General features: G+C 38.6%; 1 protein-coding gene across 1 annotated transcript in view; it reads left to right on the top strand.

Annotated features, from left to right (window-relative positions):
* ADAMTS12 (ADAM metallopeptidase with thrombospondin type 1 motif 12) overlaps positions 1–23,153 on the top strand; it is a 525,685-nt gene that overhangs the window by 258,976 nt on the left and 243,556 nt on the right. Inside the window, exons 4-5 of the mRNA XM_027868744.1 lie at positions 15,747–15,943; positions 21,142–21,225. Coding sequence (XP_027724545.1) covers positions 15,747–15,943; positions 21,142–21,225 — 281 coding nt within the window. The remainder of the gene's footprint in view (positions 1–15,746; positions 15,944–21,141; positions 21,226–23,153) is intronic.

Here is a 23,153-nt window from a genome sequence, read left to right as displayed (position 1 = left end):
TTCTTCTTCTTCTTCTTCTTCTTCTTCTTCTTCTTCTTCTTCTTCTTTTCTCTTTCTCTGTCTCTTTCCTACTATCTTTATTTCTCTTTCAACTCCCCCCCCCCCATTCACAAGTAAGGACATATAATCTTCCAAAGAATTTTTGACCACTTATAATTTTTTGTCTCTGGTGTGCTATCTTTAAAAGCATGAATTGAATTAGGTATGTGAACAGAATTAAAAAATCAAGAAATTTTGGAATAAAGCTCTGCCATTTCTGGTAGGGGGTAAGAGGAAAGAGAGTTTAAAACATCCCTATCTTTCCCATTTCTCCTGGAAAGAAACAGTTCAGCAAAGCCCCAGGCTACTCCAGCTTCCCCCTCCACACAAAGCTTGTTTCTCCATCTCTGTGTCCTTTCTCTGAGTTTAAACTCCTGGATTGTGACTCTCTTTGGCTTCTGTTCAAACTACCAGGCTGCAAGCCTCCTTGCTTTCTACTTTCACTGCAGGCCTACTCTCTTTCTCTGTCAACTGAAAACAACAACAACTTGGAGCTGCTGATGCTTCCACTGCTGATGCCTTGCCTGATGCAGAACTCACAACAGTCTTAGCTCTTCCCAGGGTCAGAAAGAAAAAAAATGCTGCCTGTTTATGTTTACATCTTATAAAGAACTAACTGTATGTCTAGTCTTAGATAACTTCACCCTGTCCTCAGAAATACATCTCTAAAAGCCCTTTACATTCAGCATTTATTAAGCCCTTGCTGTGTTTCAGGTATCGTGTATGACCCCACTCCCTCAAGGAGCTTATGTACTTTAGGAGATGGGGACAATATCCATGCAGAAAAAAAGTAAATACAAAGGTAAGGGAGTGCCCTGTTGGACTTCAGGAAAGCTAAAGGTTTATGATATTGTTGTTGAGTAGTCGTATCTGACTGTTCATGGCCCCATTTGGAGTTTTCTTGGCAAAGATACTAAAGTGTTTTGCCATTTTCTTCAGATTTTTTTTAAAGATTTTTTTTACAGATAAGGAAACCGAGGCAAACAGGGTTAATTGATTTGCCCAGGGTCACACAGCTGATAAGTGTCTGAGGCTAGATTTGAACTCAGGTCTTTCCAACTCCAAGCCTGGTGCTCTATTCACAGTGCCACCTTGCTTCCCCAAGCTAAACATTAGGTGGGACAAAAGATTTTTGTTGTTGTTGTTCAGTCATGTCAGACTCTTCATGACCCCATGAACCAGAGTACACCAGGCCCTTTTATTCTCCACTATTTCTCAAAGTCTATTCAAGTTCAAGTTCATTGTTTTCATGACACTATCCATCTCATCCTCTGCCATTCCCTTTTCCTTTTGCCTTTAATCTTTCCCACCATCAGGGTCTTTTCCAATGAGTCCTTCTCATTATGTGATCAAAGTATTTAAGCTTCAGCTTCATTATTTGACCTTCCAGTGAATAGCCTGAATCAATTTCTTTAAATATTGACTGATTTGATCTCCTTGCTGTTCAAGGGACTCTCAAAAGTCTTCTCCAGCACCACAATTCAAAAGCATCAATTCTGTGGTACTCAGCTTTCCATACAGTTCAACTTTCATAGCCATACACTGCTTCTGGAAAAAGCATAGCTTTGACTATGTGGACCTTTGTTGGCAAGGTCTGCTTTTTAACATGCTGTCCAGATTTGCTATATCTTTCCTTCCAAGGAAGAAGCATCTCTTTAATTAAAAAATTAATTAATTAATTTAATTTAAAATTTTCATGGCTGCAGTTGCTGTTTGCAGTGATTGTTGAGCCCACTTTAAACTGTAAAGAGGAAATCCTTCTACATCTTAGGAAGTGTCTAAAGTATGAATAGCTCCACTGCTTATGAAAAAACCTGCCAAGAAGATGGATTTGCCGTAAGGCACAGACTGCTACCATACCTTTGTTGCCAGCTCCTCATCTATATAAGACTCCAGCAGGAATCTGGGAAGTGTAAATGACTGATTACCATAAAAGTAAGGGTGGAGTACCTTGCAGAAAGAACCTGCTCCGAGTCAAGAAAAATTGTAAAGTGAGAGAGGCAGGGGTGGGGAACCTGCAGCCTCCTACATGTGGCCTTCTAGATCCTTGGGTGTGGCCTTTTGACTGAATCCAAGTTTTACAGAACAAATCCTTTTATTAAGGGGATTTGTTCTGTGAAGTTTGGACTCAGTCAATGGGTTGCACTTGAGGACCTAGAGGGCCACATGTGGCCTCAAGGCTGCAGCTTCCCCACCCCTGTGCCTAGACCATTTTATCAATTGGAGAATGGCTCTTTTTTTATAAATTTGAATCAATTTTTTATATGTCTTAGAATTATACAGAGAAACTTACTGTAAATATTTTCCCCCCTTTCCATTTTAATCTTGATTATATTTGTTTGTGCAAAAGTTTTTAAAATTTTATGTAATCAGAATAATTAATTTTATCTTCTCTGATCCTCTCCATTCTTTGCTTGGTCATGAACTTTTCTCTGATATGTAGATCTGATATGTAATTTTTCCATGTTTCTCTAATTTGTTTATGATGTGACCTTTTATATCTTGGTCATATATCCATTTGAAGCTTCTTTTTGTATAAGGCATTGATCTAAATCTAATTTCTTCCACACTGTAGTCCAATTTTGCCAGTAATTTTTGTGAAATACTGAGTCCTTATCCCAGTAGCTAGGATCTTTGTGTTTATCAAATACAGGGGTACTAGATATTTTTGCATGTGTATGCTGTGTATGTAATCTGTTCCACTGATTGATCTATTTACTAATAAGTACCAAATTCTAAAAAGCAATTGAGTCTATTGGTTGATTGTTAGGGAAAGCATACCAGGGGGGGCTCATGAGCTGTAGCATTAGAAAGACAGTCATCTCCAAGATTACCCCTAGAACTGCTTACCAATGTAAGTTGAGAAAATGAACCCAGATGGTGTGAGTCACAAAATATATACAGAGTAGTAACAGATTTCTAGGAAGGAGTACACCAACAAAGGAGGCATTAGGATGTGTTTCCATTAAGATATGACACTGAAGTTGATCTGGTTGTTCCATAAGCATTTCAAACTCAACATGTCTGAAGCAGAGCTCATTTTTCTCACAAACCATCTCCTTTCCTAAACTTGGTCATCAGTGCTTCCATCCTTCCAGTCATACAAGTTTGCAATCTTGGAGTCATCCAGGACTCTTCCCTATCACTCACCCTTCATATAAAATCAGTTATCAGGTCTTGTTTATTCTACCTATCCCCTTTTCTCCACTCACATAACCACTCCCTTAAAACAGGCAATCATCGCCTCTCACCTGAACTACAACAATAGCCCCCTAATTGATGTCCCTGCCTCTCTCTCCGATCTATTTACCATAGACCTGCCAAATTAATATTCCAAAAGCGTAAAACCAACTGTGGTGCTATGAAGGTCCAGTGGCCCCAATTTGTATGAAAAAATGTAAACTCTTCTATTTGACACTTAAGCAACTTTGCAGTCTGGCTCCAGCCTAGCTCTATAAAGTTATTACACATTTTTTCCTCTTTATGCACTCTCTATTCCAGCCACATTAGCTTACTTGATGTTTCCCTGTATATAACATTCCATTGCTTATCTCCATGTCTTTCCATAGAATGAACCCTATGCCTCAAAAGAACTCCTTCCTCACCTTCATCTTGCAGAATCCCTAGCTTTCTTCAAAACTCAACTTGAGTGCCACTTCCTACAGGAAATCCATCCTGATCGCCTAATTTCTAGTGCCCTTTGGAGTCCTTCCACTTACCCTTTCTGTACTCTTTTTCTGCCTTTCTGCATTCCATCCTCTCTGCTGACCAGGTGTTCAGAGCTCTCATGGGTCCCTTTGGTTGTCCTGTTTGGGTATTTCACCCTTGTCTCTGAACTCTCTGCTCCCCAGGATCCATGATATAAATGACTCCTCTCTGCACCTCCAATTCTGCCAAGAACATTGAGTGTCAAAACATATGAGGCCATCATGACCAAAGAGACAGACAAAAAGAAAATACAAACCACTCAGCATAGCAATTATGCTTGTTTTAAAAAAAAAATTTAGTGTTTTTTTTTAACTCCTGAATTCCTCCAAGAATTATGACTCAAATTTATATGGAAATTCAGGATTTACAAAATTTTCTACCACATTCAAAATATTAGAATATTGTAGAATATTAGAATATGTAGAATATTAGAATATATGATATAATAATAAAATAATGTAATATATAGAATATTAGATTTGGAAGGGACCTTTGCGGTCACTTAGTCTAATCTCGTTTTCAATGTAGCAATCTCCTATACACCATCCATCATCTGCTTTCTAGTGGGAGCTTATTTGGGGGTTTACTACTGAACAAGGCAGCCTATTCTGTTGTTGGGCAGGCCCTCCCCTAAGATGTGCAAGCATTTTAAAGAGAGCTAAGGCCTTGAAGGCAATAGAAAGTGACCACTAATGTCACAAGTGAAGCTCTTGAGTTTCCAAATTGCCCTCCATACTCTCAGCCACTAAGATGAAGGGAAGAATGAGATCCAATCAACTCTCAATTGTGCTGGGGCTCATTATGCACTTTGTGAATTATTCAGCATTCTGCCTCCTGCTGTCTCATTGAGCTACTGCTCAATTTTTGGCCAATTCTCAGCTTATTAGCACCACAGGATCAGGAAGGAAAGGAAAGAAAGGGAAACTCAAATTTGCCTACACATTGGGAGCATTGGTAATGAATGAAATGAAAGATTAAGCAACAACAATAATAACATGCCCTAAATTTATCTATGTTAGCTTTCCTCCTATGGGCAAATTCCTTGGCTGGAGGAACCTTGAAATCTATTTCCATTTCATTATCCAGAAAAAGTTACATCTGTCATTTATCTGAGCTGACCATCATCTTCTTTCCTTATTTTTTTTTTTTTGCCTTTTCTGATTTAAGTGATGCAGTGCAGTTGAGGTTATTTAAACCCTTGGAGGGTAGATTGCATTTGGAAAGTCTTCATGTTTTCTACTGATCGACAACTTTACATACCACTGGGCTTGAGGTGTATTAGTATTTGACATTTCCCAGCATCTAACACATAAGCTAACCTTGATTGTATTCTTTTTTTCCTCTAGAAAGCCTGTCAATTTTATTAAGAGAGACACTGGTTTTGAGAAATGAATAGTTCATTAAATAATCTTAAAAATCTTTTTGCTGTATGCTGGATGAAGTGAGCTTTGCTGAAGATATATGAGCAAGCCAAAGATTTTCTCTCATGTAAAACCTTTCAAATTTAGTGGCTTAGTCATATTTGCTTATATCACTGGTATTAACATTTAGTTCCTTTTGGTTTGGTTTCTGGGTTACTTATCTGTTTTGAATCTCCTGAGCTTATCTTGAAAATGTCTTCTTGAAGTCTTCCTTCAGATGAAAAATGTACAATTTATAAAACACTGTCCTTAGAACATTTTAAAATCCATATTTCCATTTCCATGACATATATATATATTCACATATAAGTGTATATAAATACACAGATAAATTTATATACATATATAAATATATAGGTATATATTCTTTCCATAGATTTCCCAGACCTTAACTAGCTCTCTGTTCAAGGGTCAAGATTTCAAGGGTATAACCCTGAGGGGTAGATGGTGGTTTGCTAGTACTGTTGCTCATGAGACTCTATCTTGTCTGTTCTTCCCAATATCAATTAATCAATTAATCTGTTTTCAACATCACTCAACAAATTAACATTAATTAACTGTTGAAAAAGTAAGTAGGTGGTGCAGTGGTTAGAGTGCCAGGCCTGGAGTCAGGAAGATTAGTCTTCATGAGTTCAAATCCAGCCTCAGACACTTACTAGCTGTGTGACTCTGGGCAAGTCACTTTACCCTGTTTGCCTCAGTTTCTTCATCTATAAAATGAGTTGGAGAAGGAAATGACAAACCACTCCAGTATCTTTGCAAGAAAACCCCAGATGGGGTCACGAAGAATCAGACGCAACTAAAAAGCAACCCAAGAACAACTGTTATAAAGAGATATTAAGGGGCAGCTAGGTGGCACAGTGGATAGAGCATCAGCCCTGAAGTCAGGAGGACCTGAGTTCAAATACAGCCTCAGACCAAACACTTGATGCTTACTAGCTGTGTGGCCCTGGGCAAGTCACTTAACCCCAAATGACTAAAAAAAAAAGAGAGAGAGAGACAGAAAGAGAGAGAGAGAGAGAGAGAGAGAGAGAGATATTTACTTAGATCCAAAATACAAACCCCCCCACCCCAACCAGGAGGCTACCCTCCTTCAAACGACTCACACTTAAGGTGGTGGTCTCCAATAGTCCTCCTACCCAGTTTGCTTCTGAGTATGGTGTAATATATGGTTGAGTTGTTCCCTCGCTTGTAGGACATGGTGTTGTAGCCTCCAGGCTGATTCACTGCCACCTGAGTCAAGCAGGTTCCTTTTCAGTGCTGGCTCCCCACCACGCTTGGCTGCTGCAGCTCCTGGCAGGGTATATTGTGGACTTTAGTTGCTGGACTTCTGGTGATTCTTCAAATCTTTCAAAGCTTACAAGGTAGTAATATGGTACATTATTTCTCTGATACTTCTTTGCCTAAGTGAAGAAAACATACAAGAGACAGGAGAACAGCAGTGACATGCATTCATAGCCATATGGTGGTCAGGTGAGAGAGAGGCCTGAGGGCCCCCTCCTTGGGGACCCACAAACAACAATTCTTGTCATCCTCGCCCCTAGGAAAGAAAGTGATTTCAACTTTGTGAACATGTTTTGTGTGCATCCTCAGTTCTTGCTCAACATCCAAATAAATAGACTTTCTTGTCATTCTAAAACAATAGGATACCTGTTCATGTTCTGAATCAGAGATGTAAAGAGCTCTATGTGCTATATCATGCATTTCCAAAGCAGTCAAACCCAGCATCCATGTGGATTGCCAACAGGCAGAGCATGTTGTGTGTGCTGGTCAGCCTCTATAAGGACTAGACTCTCATTGGCCAGTCCTCCATTACATTAATGTTAGAAAGAACCTTAGAGATCATTTAGGTCAACTCTCTCATTTCTTTTTTAAATGCATTTGTCTTAAATAAGCTATGAACCTAACTTTAAACAATAATGAAGCCAACTAAACATATTTACCAGCTTCCTGAGGAAACTCAGTCTTGAAGAGGTAACTTAGCAGGTATTTCTCCACTAGCTAGCAATAGATTGAGGTTCAGAACAAAGATCAGATTCCAGACCAGGGGCCTTTCCATTACCCCACAAATGTATTTGGCCTGAATTCAGCAAGCAAAACATAGTTATATCAACTTCCTTTCTAGAGCTGATTAGATTTGAGCTTTTAATTTCATTCTTTAGTAGAATCAGAATGGGTAGTTCTTTAGATATTGCTAGATTTCCTGGATGTATTTACCTGAACTATCTCTCTATGGCATCATTCTATAAGCAGGAAGGTTTTTTCCTTAGAGTTGTGAACAAATGATTTGGAGGGACCTGTTCTTTCCTTTGCTATTCCTCTGTCCACATGTAGAATTGGTACACTGAACATAGTCTATCCTGTGTGAAACTTTTTTTTTTTGCTTTTTGATGAAGCAGTCAGGGTTAAGTGTCATGCGCAGGGTCACACAGCTAGTAAGTGTCAAGTGTCTGGGGCTAGATTTGAACTCAGGTCCTGAGTTCTATTCATTGTGCCACCTAGCTGCTCCTATCCTGTGTGAATCTTAAATCTCCAGTCCTGACCTCTCTTCAGTGCTCCAGACCCTACATCACGTACTGCTTTCAGGAGAACTTCACTTAGATATCCTGCTGATCCCCCAAACTCAATGTGTCCAAAACCAAGCCAATTACCTTTTGATTTCACTATTTCAGTCACTTTCAGAATCTTATTCCCCATTTCTCACTCACTCAGCTATTAAATAAACTGCCAATATTCCTCTACAACATTTCATGCATCTGTCCTTGCCTCTCTTTTTTCTATTGCCATTACCTGAGTTACTCTTCAGTAATAACTAGTAGTTATCTTCATTACTACCTGCATGGACTACTGCAACATTCTCCTAATGTTTGCTTGCCTTCATTCTCCCTGCTACAATCCTTTCATCCTGCTGCCAAACACCTTTAAATACACATCTGGTCATGTGCCTTCTGTGCTTAAAAATCTTCAGTGATTTCCTATTGCCTGTCAAGTAGAGTTCAAACTCTTTTCCCTGGCATTTTAAGCCCTGTACAAATTGGCCCAACTTCAATTTCCCAGGATTATCTCACACTCACCCATGCCCTCTGAACCTTAGCCAAATGAGATCTTATACATCTTTCTACTTTCTTGATGCTATGCTCTTGAATATTCTGTATCCCGTGCTTAGGATATGTTGAACCTTTCTTTTTCTTCTTTCCTTCCTTCCTTCTTTCCTTCTCTCTCTCTCCTTCCTTTCTTCTTTCCTTTCCTTCCTTTTTTCTTTTTCTTTTTTTGGCAATCAGGGTTAAGTGACTTTGCCCAGGGTCACCCAGCTAGTAAATATCTGAGGTCAGATTTGAACTAAGGTCTTCCTGACTCCAGGACCAGTGCTCCATCCATTGTACTACCCAGTTGTTCCTCTCTCCTTTTCAATTATTGTTTTTCTACTCCTCCTTTAAAATCCAAGTTAAATGTCATCTTCTATGAGAGAGAAGACTTTCTTGATCTCCTTGTTCATAGTAATGTTCACCTTTGGATTGGAAATAAGAAAAAAATAAAGAATGTTTCTCCTTCATATTTATTTGTTGTTGTCCAGTCCTTTTAATGGAGTCCAACTCTCCGTGACCCCATTTGGGGTTTTCTTCGCAGAGATACTACACTGGTTTACCATTTCCTTCTCCAGCTCATTTTACAGATGAGGAAACTGAGGCAAACAGGGTTAAGAGAGTTATCAGGGTCACACAGCTAGTAAATGTCTGAGGTTGGATTTGAACTCAAGTCTTCCTGACTCCAGGCCTAGCACTGAATCCACTGTACCACCTAGCTGCCTAGCCAAATTTATTTAGTGCCTCCTATAGTAGACAGCAGACACAGGGGTCAGTAAACTATTACCTGAGGGCCATTTGAAAGGCCTTTAAGCTAAAAATGTTTTTTTACATTTTTAAATACAATAAAACTTTATTTAGGGGCAATTTCCTCATCTATAAAATGAACAGGAGAAGAAAATGGCAAACTGCTTCAGTATCTTTGCCAAGAAAACCCCAAATAAGGTCACAAAGAGTCGGACACAACTGAACAAGCAACAAAACTTTATTTCAGAACGTAAAACAAAACAAAATATTCTTAGCTAAAGGGAGGACCTTACAAAAACAAGGAGCAGGCAGGATTTGGTCCCTGGGTAGTGGATAGAATGCCAGACTTGGAGTCAGGAAGATCTAGGTTCAAATTCCACATCAGAAGTTCACCAGGTTTGTGACCATGGTCAAGTCACTTCATTTCTGTCTGCCTCAGTTTCATCATCTGCAAAATGGCAGGGTTGGACTTGTGACCTTTAAAGCCCCTTCTAGTTCTAAATCCATTTTCCTATAATTCTATACACTGGGCACAGGAATTAGAAAGATAAAAACAAACCACTCCTTGTCCTCAAGGAGATTACGTTCCATGGAAATGTACTTTGTTTGGGACCTCTTTAATGGTCTTACTTCATTTTATTAAGTATTATCGTTATCTACTTATGAGTCTTGGCACAGTTCTCTACACTCAACAGGCTTTCAGGAAAGTGTTTTTCGAATGTAATAGATAAGACTTCTAGTCTTGGGCCTCAGTAGTCTAGCAGAATAAGCTTGAAAACCATTAAAATCTATACATTTGGAATATGACCTGCAGGGTGAATTGATAATATCTGAAGGTGAAGTCTTGATGTGTTAGGAGCGACATTTTTTTATCCTTTCTGATCTTGGTTTTCTTTCTTTCAGTCATCATCATCATTCTAGGCAACATGCAGGGAGCATATTTGGTGCAGTGGAACTGTTAGCAAAGGACCCAGAAGACTGGCAACTTTTCTAAATAAAATGGAAGAAACCAAGGCAGTTCAAAGGAAAATAGGCACAAATAAAAATAAACAGAAAATAACAGAAAAATCAAAAATCCCATGCCCTTTATGCATGGGAAGCAAGTCTAGGCTGTCCAACTAGTGATAAGATAACCTTATCTAATAGATCTTGTTGAACTTTCTGGCATGCTCACCCCCTGATTTCATAGATGACGCAGTAATAGAGTGCTGGGCCTGGAGTCAGGAAGAACCGAGTTCAAATTCAGCATCAGATACTAGCTATGTGACCCTAAGCAAGTCACTTAACCCTGCTTGCTTCAGTTTCCTCCTCTCTAAAATGAGCTGGAGAAGGAAATGGCAACCCACTCCAGTATCTTTGCCAAGGAAACTCTATAAGGGGTTATGCAGAGTAGGGCACAATTGAAAAACAACTTAAACAACAACAGAATTCCAAGCAGGAAGGGAATGCTTCTGGGAGAGGAGTCGACCTGAACTCAATGCCAGCCTCCCCATCTCCCCCTCCTGCCCTCCCCTGTCCCAGACCTGGTGATCTTTAGGTTCCAGAAAGGGAAAGCATCTTCTTTCTTACAGAAGAATTGAAATATAAGAGCTAGTGGGATGACCAGAATCAAGGAAGATTCATTTGAAAGGAGCTAAAATCTTGAGCCATTGGAGTAGGTGAAGGGATGCTATTGGAGAATGGGAAAGTATTATGACTGAGAAGAAATGGTATATGTGAAGGCTTGTAAGTGGCAGACCTATAAAGTTTGCATCCTGTAGTGCAAATCCTACAAGCAGTCTTATCTCTCTGAAGTATAGAATACAAGCAAGGTAGTAGAACAAATGAAATCAGTTAAACATTTATTAAGTGCCTACTATGCGCTAGGCACTGTGCTAAGTCTTGTAGATTTAAAGACAAGAAACAATCTGTTCTCAAAGAGCTCAGAGTCTAGTGGGGGAGATGACATGCAAGCAACTAGGTACAAACAAGCTAAATTCAAGATAAATTTGAAATAATCAACCGAGGGAAGGCCCTAGAAGTAAAGCGGATGGAGAAAGGCTTCCTATAAAAAAAGTGAGATTTTATCTAGGTCTTGAAAGAAGCCTGGGAAGCCAGGAGACCATGCTGAAAAGGGAGAGTATTCCAGGCATGCTCTAGTTAGAGGATAGCCTTGGGGTAACCATTAGGAATTGAAGAGAGGCTGTTCATAAGGAACTGAGAAAAAGTTATTACATAGTGGTGGAGTGGTAGTTGGATGTGGGCTGATAGCGTCAGGGGAGGCCTTGAGAAAGTGACTTTTGAAGGTTGTTCTATAGGACGAGTTAGTGTGAGAGTTTATTAGATGAAAAGAGAGAGGGAGGATATTCTACGTAAGCAAACACACAGTACCGAGAAAACATGGGACTTGTTTGCAAATTATCTAGGAGTCTAGTTTGGATGGAGCATCAAAGACATGAAGAGAAGTAATAGAAGAAAACATTGGTGAGGCAGGATGGTGCCAGGTGGCAAGAGGACCTTGAATGCACTCATATGAGTCTTTTGTTTTTTAAGCAATTTTTTTTTGTGGAAATAAATAGCTGTTCTGCCCTTGGTAACTACTATTTTGTTCATTGATCAACTTCTTTAGAAAAGATCCTGCCAGTCTCTTTTGGGGGAGACTTTACTTAGGAACAAAACTAAGCTTTAAGAGATTTTCCCCTGGAATGAGGGTATAATCAATCAGAAAGTATGAGAAAAGGCCTGAATCTTTTCTCATTAGGGTCAGGCTCCCAGATGATTGAACTAGATCTATAGGAACCTCCTTTTGGGAAAGGAGCATCTTGTTGGCAAAAATGTGCCCATTGTCTCCCTTGGTGACAACGTAAGGCTCCTTAAAGGCAGGGACTGCTTTGCTTTTGTATTCCTGACCCCCAGTGCCTGACACATAGTAGGCACTTAAAAAATGTTTGTTGATTAATTAATAGATGGGGAATGTGTTTTCTGACCGAAAAAACACCTAAGTTAGAATATTGATTTATATTTACTGTTGAATTATAACCCTCCAAATGGAGAATTTTTATTTTCTACTTCTTCTGTATCCTGTTCAGTGCCTATCCCCTTCATTGTTAGGCATACAATAGGCACTCAGCAAATGCTTTTTCACTTAACTTTTAATATTAAAGCAATTATAGCATAGGCTTGCCACAAGATCATTTCCCCCCTCCTTCTTATCCATTTTTCCCCTTTCACAACTCACAGAGACTGCCTAAGGCCATGAGGGGTTGTGATTTGTATTGAAAATGCCCACACATTGATGAAATCTGGAGTCTTTGAAATACTGAGGCATAGCTTTAGTGAAGACCTCTCAGGAAAAAGAAAATGGGATGGTTACATTATTCTGTCTCTTTCAATCTATGATTCTTCCAGTACCAAATCCTGAAGTCAAATATGTAGCAGCCCTTGCTGGAGATTTTTTTTTACTTAATTTCTGATAGTCAGATTCAGACCAGCTTTCTTCCCTTGGAAATGAAATGGTCTTTCAGGATTTATAATGGACAGTACGAGAGTTGGCAGAGGAGCCATCCTAATCTTTTTTTTCTTTTTTTTCCTATCTCCTCATAAATTGGCATTATTTTTCTTTGACTGTTCATTCTACCTCCAAAAGTCACTGTTTCTCAGGCCTCAGAATCACCTTCATCTCCTCAGTCTCCCTCGCTCCCCACAACTCTCTAATTATTATGTCCTGTTGATTCTTCCTTGTCAGAATCTCTCATAACCACCCTCTTTTTTCACTCTCATAGTCAATCCCTCTCTCATCACTTTATTATGCTATCGCATTAACCATATCATTATTCTCTCTCTCCCTTTATTCTATCTCTATTCCAGTGGACTCTTCATGGAGCTACCAAAAATAATCATACTAATATACATGTCTCATCATTTAAATCTGTATTTAAATTAATTTAATCACTTAAATTAGTTTAAATTTAAAATAAACTTTTAATGACTCTCTATCCACTCTAGGATGAAATGCAAACTCCTGAGCCTGAAATTTAAAGCCTTCCAACTATCTGGTCCCAAACTAGCACTAGAGACTTATTTCACATTAATCCTCTACATGGAATCAAAATGAATTATTAGATGCTTCCCAGATTGGGCAATCTATCTCTTGGCCCCATCCAAGCTGCACTTCAGATTTAGAATGCTATCTGTCCTCTCTATCTTTCAGGTTCTTAATCTTTCTTCAAGGCTTAGCTCAGTTACTGCTTCCTCTCTGAAGCTTCTCTCATCCTCCATCTATTAACGCTCTTTCCCTTTTCCATGAACTCTAGTTATCTCATTCTTTCTTATTCACTTACTACCATGTTCTTTTCTGTGTATATATTGCATCCTTCTGCAGTAAGCTCCTTGAGGCCAGGGGCTGTTTTGTTTTTAATCTCTCTTTCTGCAGTACCTAGAACAGTGAATGATTAAATGAAAAGAAAAATTATTACTCTGTGTCAAGAACCATGCTAAGCCATGGAGATACAAATAAAAAAAATCATCCAGTTCATGACCACAAGAAACTTATATTCTAATGGGGGCAATAACTCATGTAGGGGAGTGTTGATCAGGGAGGACTCTTTTGGTTTGTGAAACGTTGGTTGGTTGGTTGATTATTGTCCTTCGTTCTTGAAGAGAACCAAAATGACATCACTATGCTAGAGTCAAGTTACAGTGTGTGTGACTGTGACTGATCAGACTAATATGAGCTTGGAATATTCTACCACGTCAGGCACTATTTGTGAAATCAGAAGGATGATGATTGAAAGTCATAGAGAGTTGGCCCACATGCCCATCTTAGTAGCAATAGCAACAGTGATTTGATTATGTTTTACAGAAGAATAAGGGGTGGGGTGTTATTAGTTACTTAGTTATTAGTTATTACTTAGGCAGGACAGATGGTAAGTACATGGCCTTGTTAATCAGGCAGCTAGCATTTATTAGCTGCCTGTGATGAACCAGAGACAGGTAGGTGGTGCAGTAAAAAGAGTGCCAGGTTTGAGTCAGTAAGACTCGTCTTTCTCAGTTCAAATCCAGCCTCTGACACTTACTAGCTGTGTGAGTCACTTAACCCTGTTTGCCTCAGTTTCCCTACCTATAAAATGAACCAGAGAAGGAAATGTCAAACCACTCCAATATCTCTGCCAAGAAAACCTCAAATGGGGTCACAAAGGGTCAGTCAGACATGACTGAAATGACTTAGGCACTGTGCTAAGTTCTGGGAATTAAAAAAAAAAAGGGAAAATTTTTTTTTGAATGTTCTTTGTCCTTACAATCTAATGAGGAAGACAGCATGCAATAATTACATTCAAATAAGATATAATCAAGATAAATTGAGGGTAGTCTCAGACGGAAGACACCAGGAAAGGTTTATTGCAGAATGTGGAATTTTGACACTTGAGGGGATCCGGGGAAGTCAGGAGAGTGAGATAAGGAGAAAGAGTGTTCCAGGCATGGGAGATAGCCAATGAAAAACTCTTAGAGTTGGGAGACGGAGTATAGTATTCAGGGACCAGAAGGATGCCAGTGTCACTGGATCAAAGAGTACATGGAAAGGAATAAGGTTCGAGAACACTGGAAGTTAGGAAAGGATCAGATTATGAAGAACTTTAAAAGCCAAGCAGAGAGTTCTATATTGGATCCTGGAGTAGGTCCCATGGTGAGAGCTCCAGAGATGAAAGGATGAAACCCTTGAAGGCCTGGAAGCCCAGTGTTCTGCGCAGTGCATTGATGGGCAGGGAGGATGGTGAGACTAGAAATGCTTGATGAAGATTTATGGAATTTGATTGAATTGAGTCTCCATTTTTCCTTAGCAAATCATGTTCATGAATTGATGTGATATTTTTTCATCTGTTTATATTTTTGCCCTTTTCAGCTTTTTGGAATATGGTATTTTTGAATTGCTATATGAAGCAATATTTGCTTTTACTTTATCTAAATCACCACTTTTCTAAGCTTCAAGGAATATTTCCCAATATGGCTGCACTGGGATTTTGTGAACAAGTCCATGTTCACCCTTCCATACCTTTCTTATTTTACAGATAATGATCAACGTTTCTTCTTAAACTATGGTCCTTTTCTTTAAAAGAAAAATCCATCTTGATGAAGACTCGGTTTTTCCCCTTTGATACTCATCATCACTGCCCTTGACATTCAGGTTCAAATTCACTTTGGTTCTATATGTGCACTGTTTCATATGCTCAATTTTCTTCACAACATCTTTCCTAATAACAAATGCCATCTCCCCCCGACCTCACTAGCTTTTGGAAAAGGATGAAAGCTAGTGTTGCACTATAGGTAGGAAAAGTATCAGCCCTATTTTAACATTGAGGAAACAGCAAATCAAGGTCACAAGACTGATTGGTAGCAGAGGTAAGATTCAACTCCACAGTCAGCATGATGATAAAAGGCAAAGCATTATTTCAAAGCACTGATTATTGCGACATTCTTGTCTAACAGCCTTTCACTGGCCTTGAATTTTAATTCAGAGTGGGTTTCAATGAGCCTTAGCATCATTCATTGGCACATAATTGTATTTCTTCTGGGTCTATAATTCATTCTCTACTTTCTAGGTGGAAATAAACACACATCCAAAATGTACACACACATGTGTACCCACATGTGCATTTATATAAGAACATTTCTTTTATACAATATTATACTCATAAGCTTGCATCTTTGCAAACACAAATAAACAATGAATCCCAAAGATGATCGAATCTTTTACGTTTTGTTCCACATTTAGACAGTCATGCGGTTTTCCAACAGCAAGAACAACAACGAGAAAGGTGGGAGAGAAACAATGTGTCGAAGAAAAGACTGTCTCGGCGATCCATCAGCAAAGAACGATGGGTGGAGACCCTGGTTGTAGCGGATCGAAAGATGATTGACTATCATGGAAGTGACAGTGTGGAATCTTACATCCTCACTATCATGAATATGGTATGTTGATAAATGTAGTTGGAAATGCTTTTTGTTAAAAAATGAAAGAGGCCTTCTTCTGGTTCCTTTTTAATGGTTGGAGTTAGAATATCACTCTGGGCTACTAGTAAGTGAAGAGAAACATTCAAAATAAGATTGTTTTCCTCTTAGAAATTTCATTTCTAAGAAATATTTCGTTGGTATTTATATAGTGTGCTAAGTTGAGAAAAGAAACTACAAAAACATTCATAAATCTGTCAAAGTAATCCATCAAGCAACAAGAATTTGATAAAAGTGTCTACTAGGAGCCAGGTACTCTGCTAGGTATTAGAAATACAAAGACCAAAAAAAAAAAATGAAACAACTACTACTCTCCAGGATACAATAGTTTAGATAAGAGAGAGAAATACATATACATGTATACACATAGATACATATATACACATAGATACATATATACACATATACAATGTATATATACAAAATAAATATAAATGCATACAAGGTAGTTAGGGAGAGAGAGACCTAGAAGTTGAGAAAGATCAAAGTATCAAAATTTCAAGATGGAAATAAATGTTTGCAAACTTACTTTTTTTTGTATTTTTCTCTAGTTCTGAGTTTTATAGACATGAAAAAATGAGAGAGCAAATTGTTTCAAAAGATTGATGATCTCATTGATATGGTTACTTTTTGCCTTGAAACAGGTTGCATGCAGTATATCTATACCTTAGCGTTTCTCTGATGCCTCATTATTACCTGAAATTGGCCCTGATTCTCAGAGGCAATGCAGAGCACAAGTTTTGATAGGTCATACCAAGACCAAAAAGCTTCTACTAAGGGTCTAATGATGAACTGTGTCTGTCTGTCATCAAAGGACCACTTTAATTGACCATGGCAACCAAAGTTCTACAACCCCACCCCTGCCCATACACACACACATACACACACACACTTGCACACACAAACACACACACTTTTAAAAATTAATTAACACATATTAATTAATACATTTTTAGTTTTCAACAATCTCTTCCATAAGCTTTTGAGTTTTAAATTTTCTCCCCCTCCTTTCCCACCTCCCTCCCCAAGATGGTGTGCAATCTGATATAGGCTATACATGTACAATCATATTAAATATATTTTCACATTAATCATGTTGTAAAGAAGAATTAGAACCAATAGGAGGAACCACAAGAAAGAAGAAACAAAACAGAAGAAAAAAAAAGAGCAAATAGTATGCTTCGATCTACATTCAAACTCCAAAGTTCTTTATCTGGAGGTGGTTAGTATTTTCCATCATGAGTTTTTTGGAGATGTCTTAGATCCTTACAGTGCTGAGAAGAACTAAGTCTATCAAAGTTAGTCATCACACAACGTGGCTGTTACTGTGTACAACATTCTCCTGGTTCTGCTCACTTCACTCAGCATCAGTCCATGCAAATCTTTCCAGGTTTTTCTGAAGTCTGCTTGCTCAACATTTCTTATAGCACAATAATATTCCATTACATTCATATACCACAACTTGTTCAGCCATTCCCCAATTGATGGGCATCCCCTCAATTTCCAGTTCTTGGCCACCACAGAAATAGCTGCTATAAATATTTTTGTACATGTGGGGTCCTTTTCTCCTTTGTATGATCTCTCTGGGATACAACCCTAGAAGTGCTATTTCTGGATCAAAGCGTTTGCACAATTTTATAGCCCTTTGGGTATAATTCCAAATTGCTCTCCAGAATGGTTGTATCCATTCTTAACTCCACCAACAATGCATTAATGTTCCAATTTTCCCACATCTTCTCCAACACTTATCATTTTCCTACTTTGTCATGTTGGCCAATCTGATAGGTGTAATGGGTACCTCAGAGTTGTTTTGATTTGCATTTCTCTAATCAATAGGATTTAGAGCATTTTTTCATATGACTATAGATAACTTTAGTTTCTTCCTCTGAAAGCTGCCTGTTAATATCCTTTGACTATTTATCAATTGGGGAATGACTTGTATTCTTATAAATTTGTCTCAGTTCTCTATATATTTTAGAAATGAGGCCTTTATCAGAGACATTGGTTGTAAAAATTGTTTCCCAGCTTTTTGCTTCCTTCTCATCTTGGTTGCAATGACTTTGTGCAAAAACTTTTCAATTTAATGTAATCAAAATTATCCATTTTGTATTTCATAATGCTCTCTCTCTTGTTTGGTCTTAAATTCTTCTGTTCTCCATAAATCTGACAGGTAAACCATTCCTTGCTCTCCTAGTTTGCTTATAGTATCAGCCTTTATATCTAAATTGACACAAACTTTTTTTTAAGGACAAACCTGTAGCTTGGACTTAGGGTTAGAGAAAGAATTAAAACTCATGGCTCCTAAACAAACAAACCAAAAACAGACAAATAAAAAAACCTTACAGCCCAATTCTAGCTAAATCATTTAATTTTCCCAAAGCAAATCAAAGCATTGATCATAGGTAGGTTCAATATAAGGAAAAAACTTCCTAGCAATATGATTTCCCCCAGAGTGGAAGCCAATGTTGGTAGGTTGTGGGCTGTCCTTTAAACAAAGCTAGGTGACCATTTCTCAGGGATATTATGGAAGGGATTCTTATTCAAGTAGAGGTTGGACCAAGTAGCTCATCTCTGAGGTTTCTTCCCAAAGACTGAAATTCTGTGAAAATCTTTCAAATCTTTGTTTCTTAAAATGAAAAAAAAAAGTAAAAAGAAGAAAAATGGGAGGAGTATATCAGACATTTCAATTTAATCAGTTCATATTCAAAATGAGGGAAGATTCAGGTAAGGAAGTCTTTGTTCACCTGTTTGACAGAAATTAATTAAAAATTAAAAGTCTTCACAAGTTCTGGCTTTTTTAGTGTAGAAACAGTGCTGATGCACATTGTAGAAGGAGCATGGCTATTTGAATTTAAAATAATCTTGCCTCTGATATCTGGTATCAAGTACCGGGAAATACCATGATACTTTCATGTTCTCGCCATTAAGAGCCCAGCTCTCTTAGAATTTATATCTGGCTAGGCTATTGTGAACTCCAGGAAGGATGCATTGAATATGTAAAATGGAGATGGGATGGAGTGGTTAGACACGATCTGCCCTCTCACTCCATCTTTCATATCTCTCAGCAGGACAGCTCTGCTTCCAGGGAAGCATCTTACAAAAGAAGTCATGTCCATGAGTCTTCTTTTCCTTTAGGCTTCTGGAGAACACATGTTCTTTCCTTAGTGCAAGGTGCAGACTAGTTTGATAAGTTCCAGAATGAACTCCTCTTCTAATTTCTTCCAGACTGGCATCCAGTTTTCCCATTGCCCCCTTTCCTCCTCAGTTTTCCAAGCAGTTTTTTTGTCCTACTTTTCCATCAAAAATTCAAAGAAAACAAATATTTCCAGACAAATGCCTCATCATGAGGTATGTGAGTCAGATGAGTGAGACATAGCTGAAGTGATTCTCACATATACATTCCCTGCTTGTCGACTGGCTCACAGACTGGATTGAATTATTTGGGTCCCAGGAGAAATCTCGATGGACTAGAGGATGATGAGCCAGACATCTATATATCATTGGCAGCTCAGTCACATCCTTTCTGCAGACTGGTCTCTACATTTGTTGGTCTTCCTGCCCCACCTCCTCCCCTTCTTAGCCATATCCTTTCTGCTCTTCCTATCATACAAAATAGTTAGCTATACACTCACTGGTTTGCTGCAGGAAATTGGGATACAACTGGAATCAACCTACCAGTTCACAGCCCCTAATGCCATCTTGTCCTCACAGCTAGGGCCAATGTAAATCCCACCTTCAGGATTAGGCCCATGCCAGACTGTTGAATCAATCCCACACGCCATCAGCTCAACATCACTGGCCTTTTTTCTAATCCTGTTCTGATGTTGAGATTTATTTCTAGGACCCAGGTTATTCTTGCTTTGTTCAAAATGACTGGGGCCCTACTTTTGATTGCTATCTTGTCTCTGAGGCCCTTCCTTAGTGCCTTGCTTGAAACTTTACGTCCTTTGGATCTAAAATCCTACCTTTCTCCCTTCATTCATCCTGGGGACTGGAGCCCTCTCTCTGAACCTTTGTTCATATGGCTGAGTTTCTGCTATATGCTCCTAGACCGTCTGCCTTCTAGTTCCTCTACTTGTGGTACAGTGGGTGGAAGGTAGTAAGGTCAGTAGAAAGAATATTCAATTTGGAGTCAAAGGATCTGGGCTACAATCCTTACTTATTGTTACCCTGAACAGTTCCTTATCCTCTGTAGGTTTCAATATTTTTCATTCATTTTTAAATTGAGGAATGTTGGCCTTGGATGATCTCTAAGGTCATTTTCAGTTCCAAATCTATGATACTTTGACCCTATGACCTGCTGCTGTACCTCCACAATGCTGACTGACTTCTTGGCTGAACCTCCTGCTTGCTGCTCGCATCTGTCCCACTCTCCCAGCCCCTAAACCTCTCACCCTTCCATTTTCTGGTTTCTAAGTCAGTCCCCAATCTGACCCACCCTGCTTCTGGCTTGAATCTTGGTTTTCTTGTTCACAAAGTTATGACCAAAATGTCCCTTCCAGTTCTAAATCTATGATCTTTTTAAGAGTCTGCTGTTAAAAAAAAAAGTCTACTATGCTCAAGATCCTATGCAAAGTCATGCAGATGATAGAATATAGAAAAGACATAAGAGACCCAAACTTTTTTTGCCATTTGGTTCCCAAGGAACTCCAATTTGCAGCCAAAAGTTTTGTTGAGAATAACACTGCTTATTTACAAATACACCAGTTAACAAAGGAGTAAAAACTTATCTCAAGACCTGCATTCATATCCTCTGGGAGGCTGGCAGGTATGGATGGCAGGCATGTCTCTCACAAAGCCAGTATGTTAGAATAAAATAGAACATTAGATCAGCCAGGGGTCAACCTTTCAAGTGGCTAACAGTGAAAGGGGGAATAAATTGTGTTAAGGAAGAGGGTCTAGAACAAAAAAAAGGCAGCTGTTCCTGAGCCTGCCCTCCACCAAGTAAAGGTTAGACTTTAGTTACATAATTTGTCCACAGAGTAGAATATGCCATTCTTGTATCTCACTCTTTCTCATAACACACCTTATCATCCAGTTCTCTGACAGTGTGAAAAAGGCTCCAAGGTGAACATCATCAGAATTGGTTTGCATATTTTCCTTTCTAAAGTTATTTGTTGAACTTGAGCTACAATTAAATTCTTTCCTCTGGATCGTAGGTCACTGGATTATTCCATAATCCAAGCATTGGCAATGCCATTCATATTGTAGTGGTGCGGCTCATTCTACTAGAAGAAGAAGAGGTAAGAGCATGTTTTTCATTACCTCTTACTTTGGGCAGATGGGAGGGGGAATGATTGGGGAAGTATAATGGGATGGAACAGACCAATCTAGGTGGAACATGCATAGTAAGACAGGCATATGATGTAGCAGGAAAGTGTTCAGACCGCAACTGGAAAGGAAAAATAAACAAAAAGCTAACAACACAGAACTAAAAGTAGTGATATATTATTAAATAATTTTATATCATACTCATAGCATAATTATATATTATAATTACATATTATACCATATAATTGTATATTACAATTTTATATTATGATTTATAGTTATAATATCAGAGGAACACAGATCTCAAGCTGTAAAGGACCTTAGGGGACATCCAATGAAGCCCTTCCATTTTATAGATGAAGAAACCAAAGATCGAGGATATTAAATGATTTGCTTTAGGTCACAGTTAAGTGACAGAACCAGGATCCAAACTCAGGTCTTATGCCTCCAAATGCAGGGCTTCTTCACAATGATTCATTGCCTCTCCATAGGTTCAAAGAACATGTTGTGGTAGAGGTTAAATGACCTGCCCAGAGTCACACAGCCACTAAGTGTCTGAGTCTATGTTTGAACTCAGGTCTTCCTGACTCCAGGCCCAGTGCTCTATCCTACCAACTGCCTCCAAAAGAACAGTGAACCAAATTTTCACAAGATGTAATGGGGATAATGGGAGAAATTTAATGGGGTTAAATGTAAAGTTTGGTGTTCTGATGGATAACTAGACAATAGCTCATGAGAAAAATATCTGAGAGGTTAGCTGGATTTCAATGTCAATATCATTTTTTTTAAAAAAAAACACTCCCCTGATGTTGCATTAATGAAGGCAGCATATTCTAGTGCAGAGGTGTCAAACAAGTACCCTGAAAGCCACATACATGGAGCCTCCCAAGTGTGGCTGAACCAGATTAAAATATAATTGGAAAATATTTAATAAAATAAATACAAATACAATAAAACATAAATAATGTTATTTTGTGGTTTTCTAAGTCAATCTGTGGCCTAAAGGGATCCATTTCTTTTTGAGTTTGACACATTCTTTTTCATATAATGAATATAGAGTAGGCCTTATAGTTAGAAAGACCCCCCATTCAAGTCCTGTTTCAGACATCTACCTGCTGTCTGACCCTGGGCTAATCACTTAACCTCTCAGTGTCCTAGACAATTAAGACTATAAGTTGCAGAGCAGATGCCAATCTGGACTGAGAGATGAAATTTCTTCTTCAGGATATTCCCTATGCCAATGAAATTAATCATTCAACAAACATTTGTTAAGCACCTGTTGTGTGCCACACACAGGATTGCCCCCCAAAACAAACAAACAAGCAAACAAACAAAATAAAGCAATCCAAACAAAAAAGGCATTGAGCCCATAGTGAGGGAGTTGATAGTCACCCTCTCCTCTGCCCAGTAAGACTATATCTGCAGTGTTTCATGCACTTTTAGGCACTGTATTTTATGAAGGTCATTGACAAACTGGGGGTTTCTGGAGAAGGTCAGAAAAGATGGTGAGAAGCCTGGGATCTGTGTCATTTGAGTTTGTTTTTTAAAAAGTTGAAAATACTTAGCCTAGAGAAGAGAAAACTTAGGTGGGGACATTCCCCATTATTTGAGGTCTTCAGAGAGATACTGTATGGTTGTTTGTTGGAGATGTTGTTGGAGCAGTTCACATTCAGGTTTAAGTTGGACTGACTTTTGAGGTCAACTCTACGATTCTTTGAATGCATGTATGAATGAATGAACAAATAAATGAATGCATGTATGAATGAATGAATGAATGAATGAATGAATGAATGAAAAAGCATTTCCTGGGTGCTTACTATGCTCAGAGCACATTGCTGGGGATATGAATAGAAAAGTAAGAAAGTTCTTGTTCTCAAGGTGCTTAAATTCTAATTGGGGT

This window comes from Vombatus ursinus, unplaced genomic scaffold (assembly GCF_900497805.2).
Source record: "Vombatus ursinus unplaced genomic scaffold, bare-nosed wombat genome assembly UNPS02014791.1, whole genome shotgun sequence".
Taxonomy (NCBI): Eukaryota; Metazoa; Chordata; class Mammalia; order Diprotodontia; family Vombatidae; genus Vombatus; species Vombatus ursinus.
The sequence above is the reverse complement of the archived record's forward strand: the minus strand, read 5'-3'. Positions and strand labels throughout refer to the sequence as shown.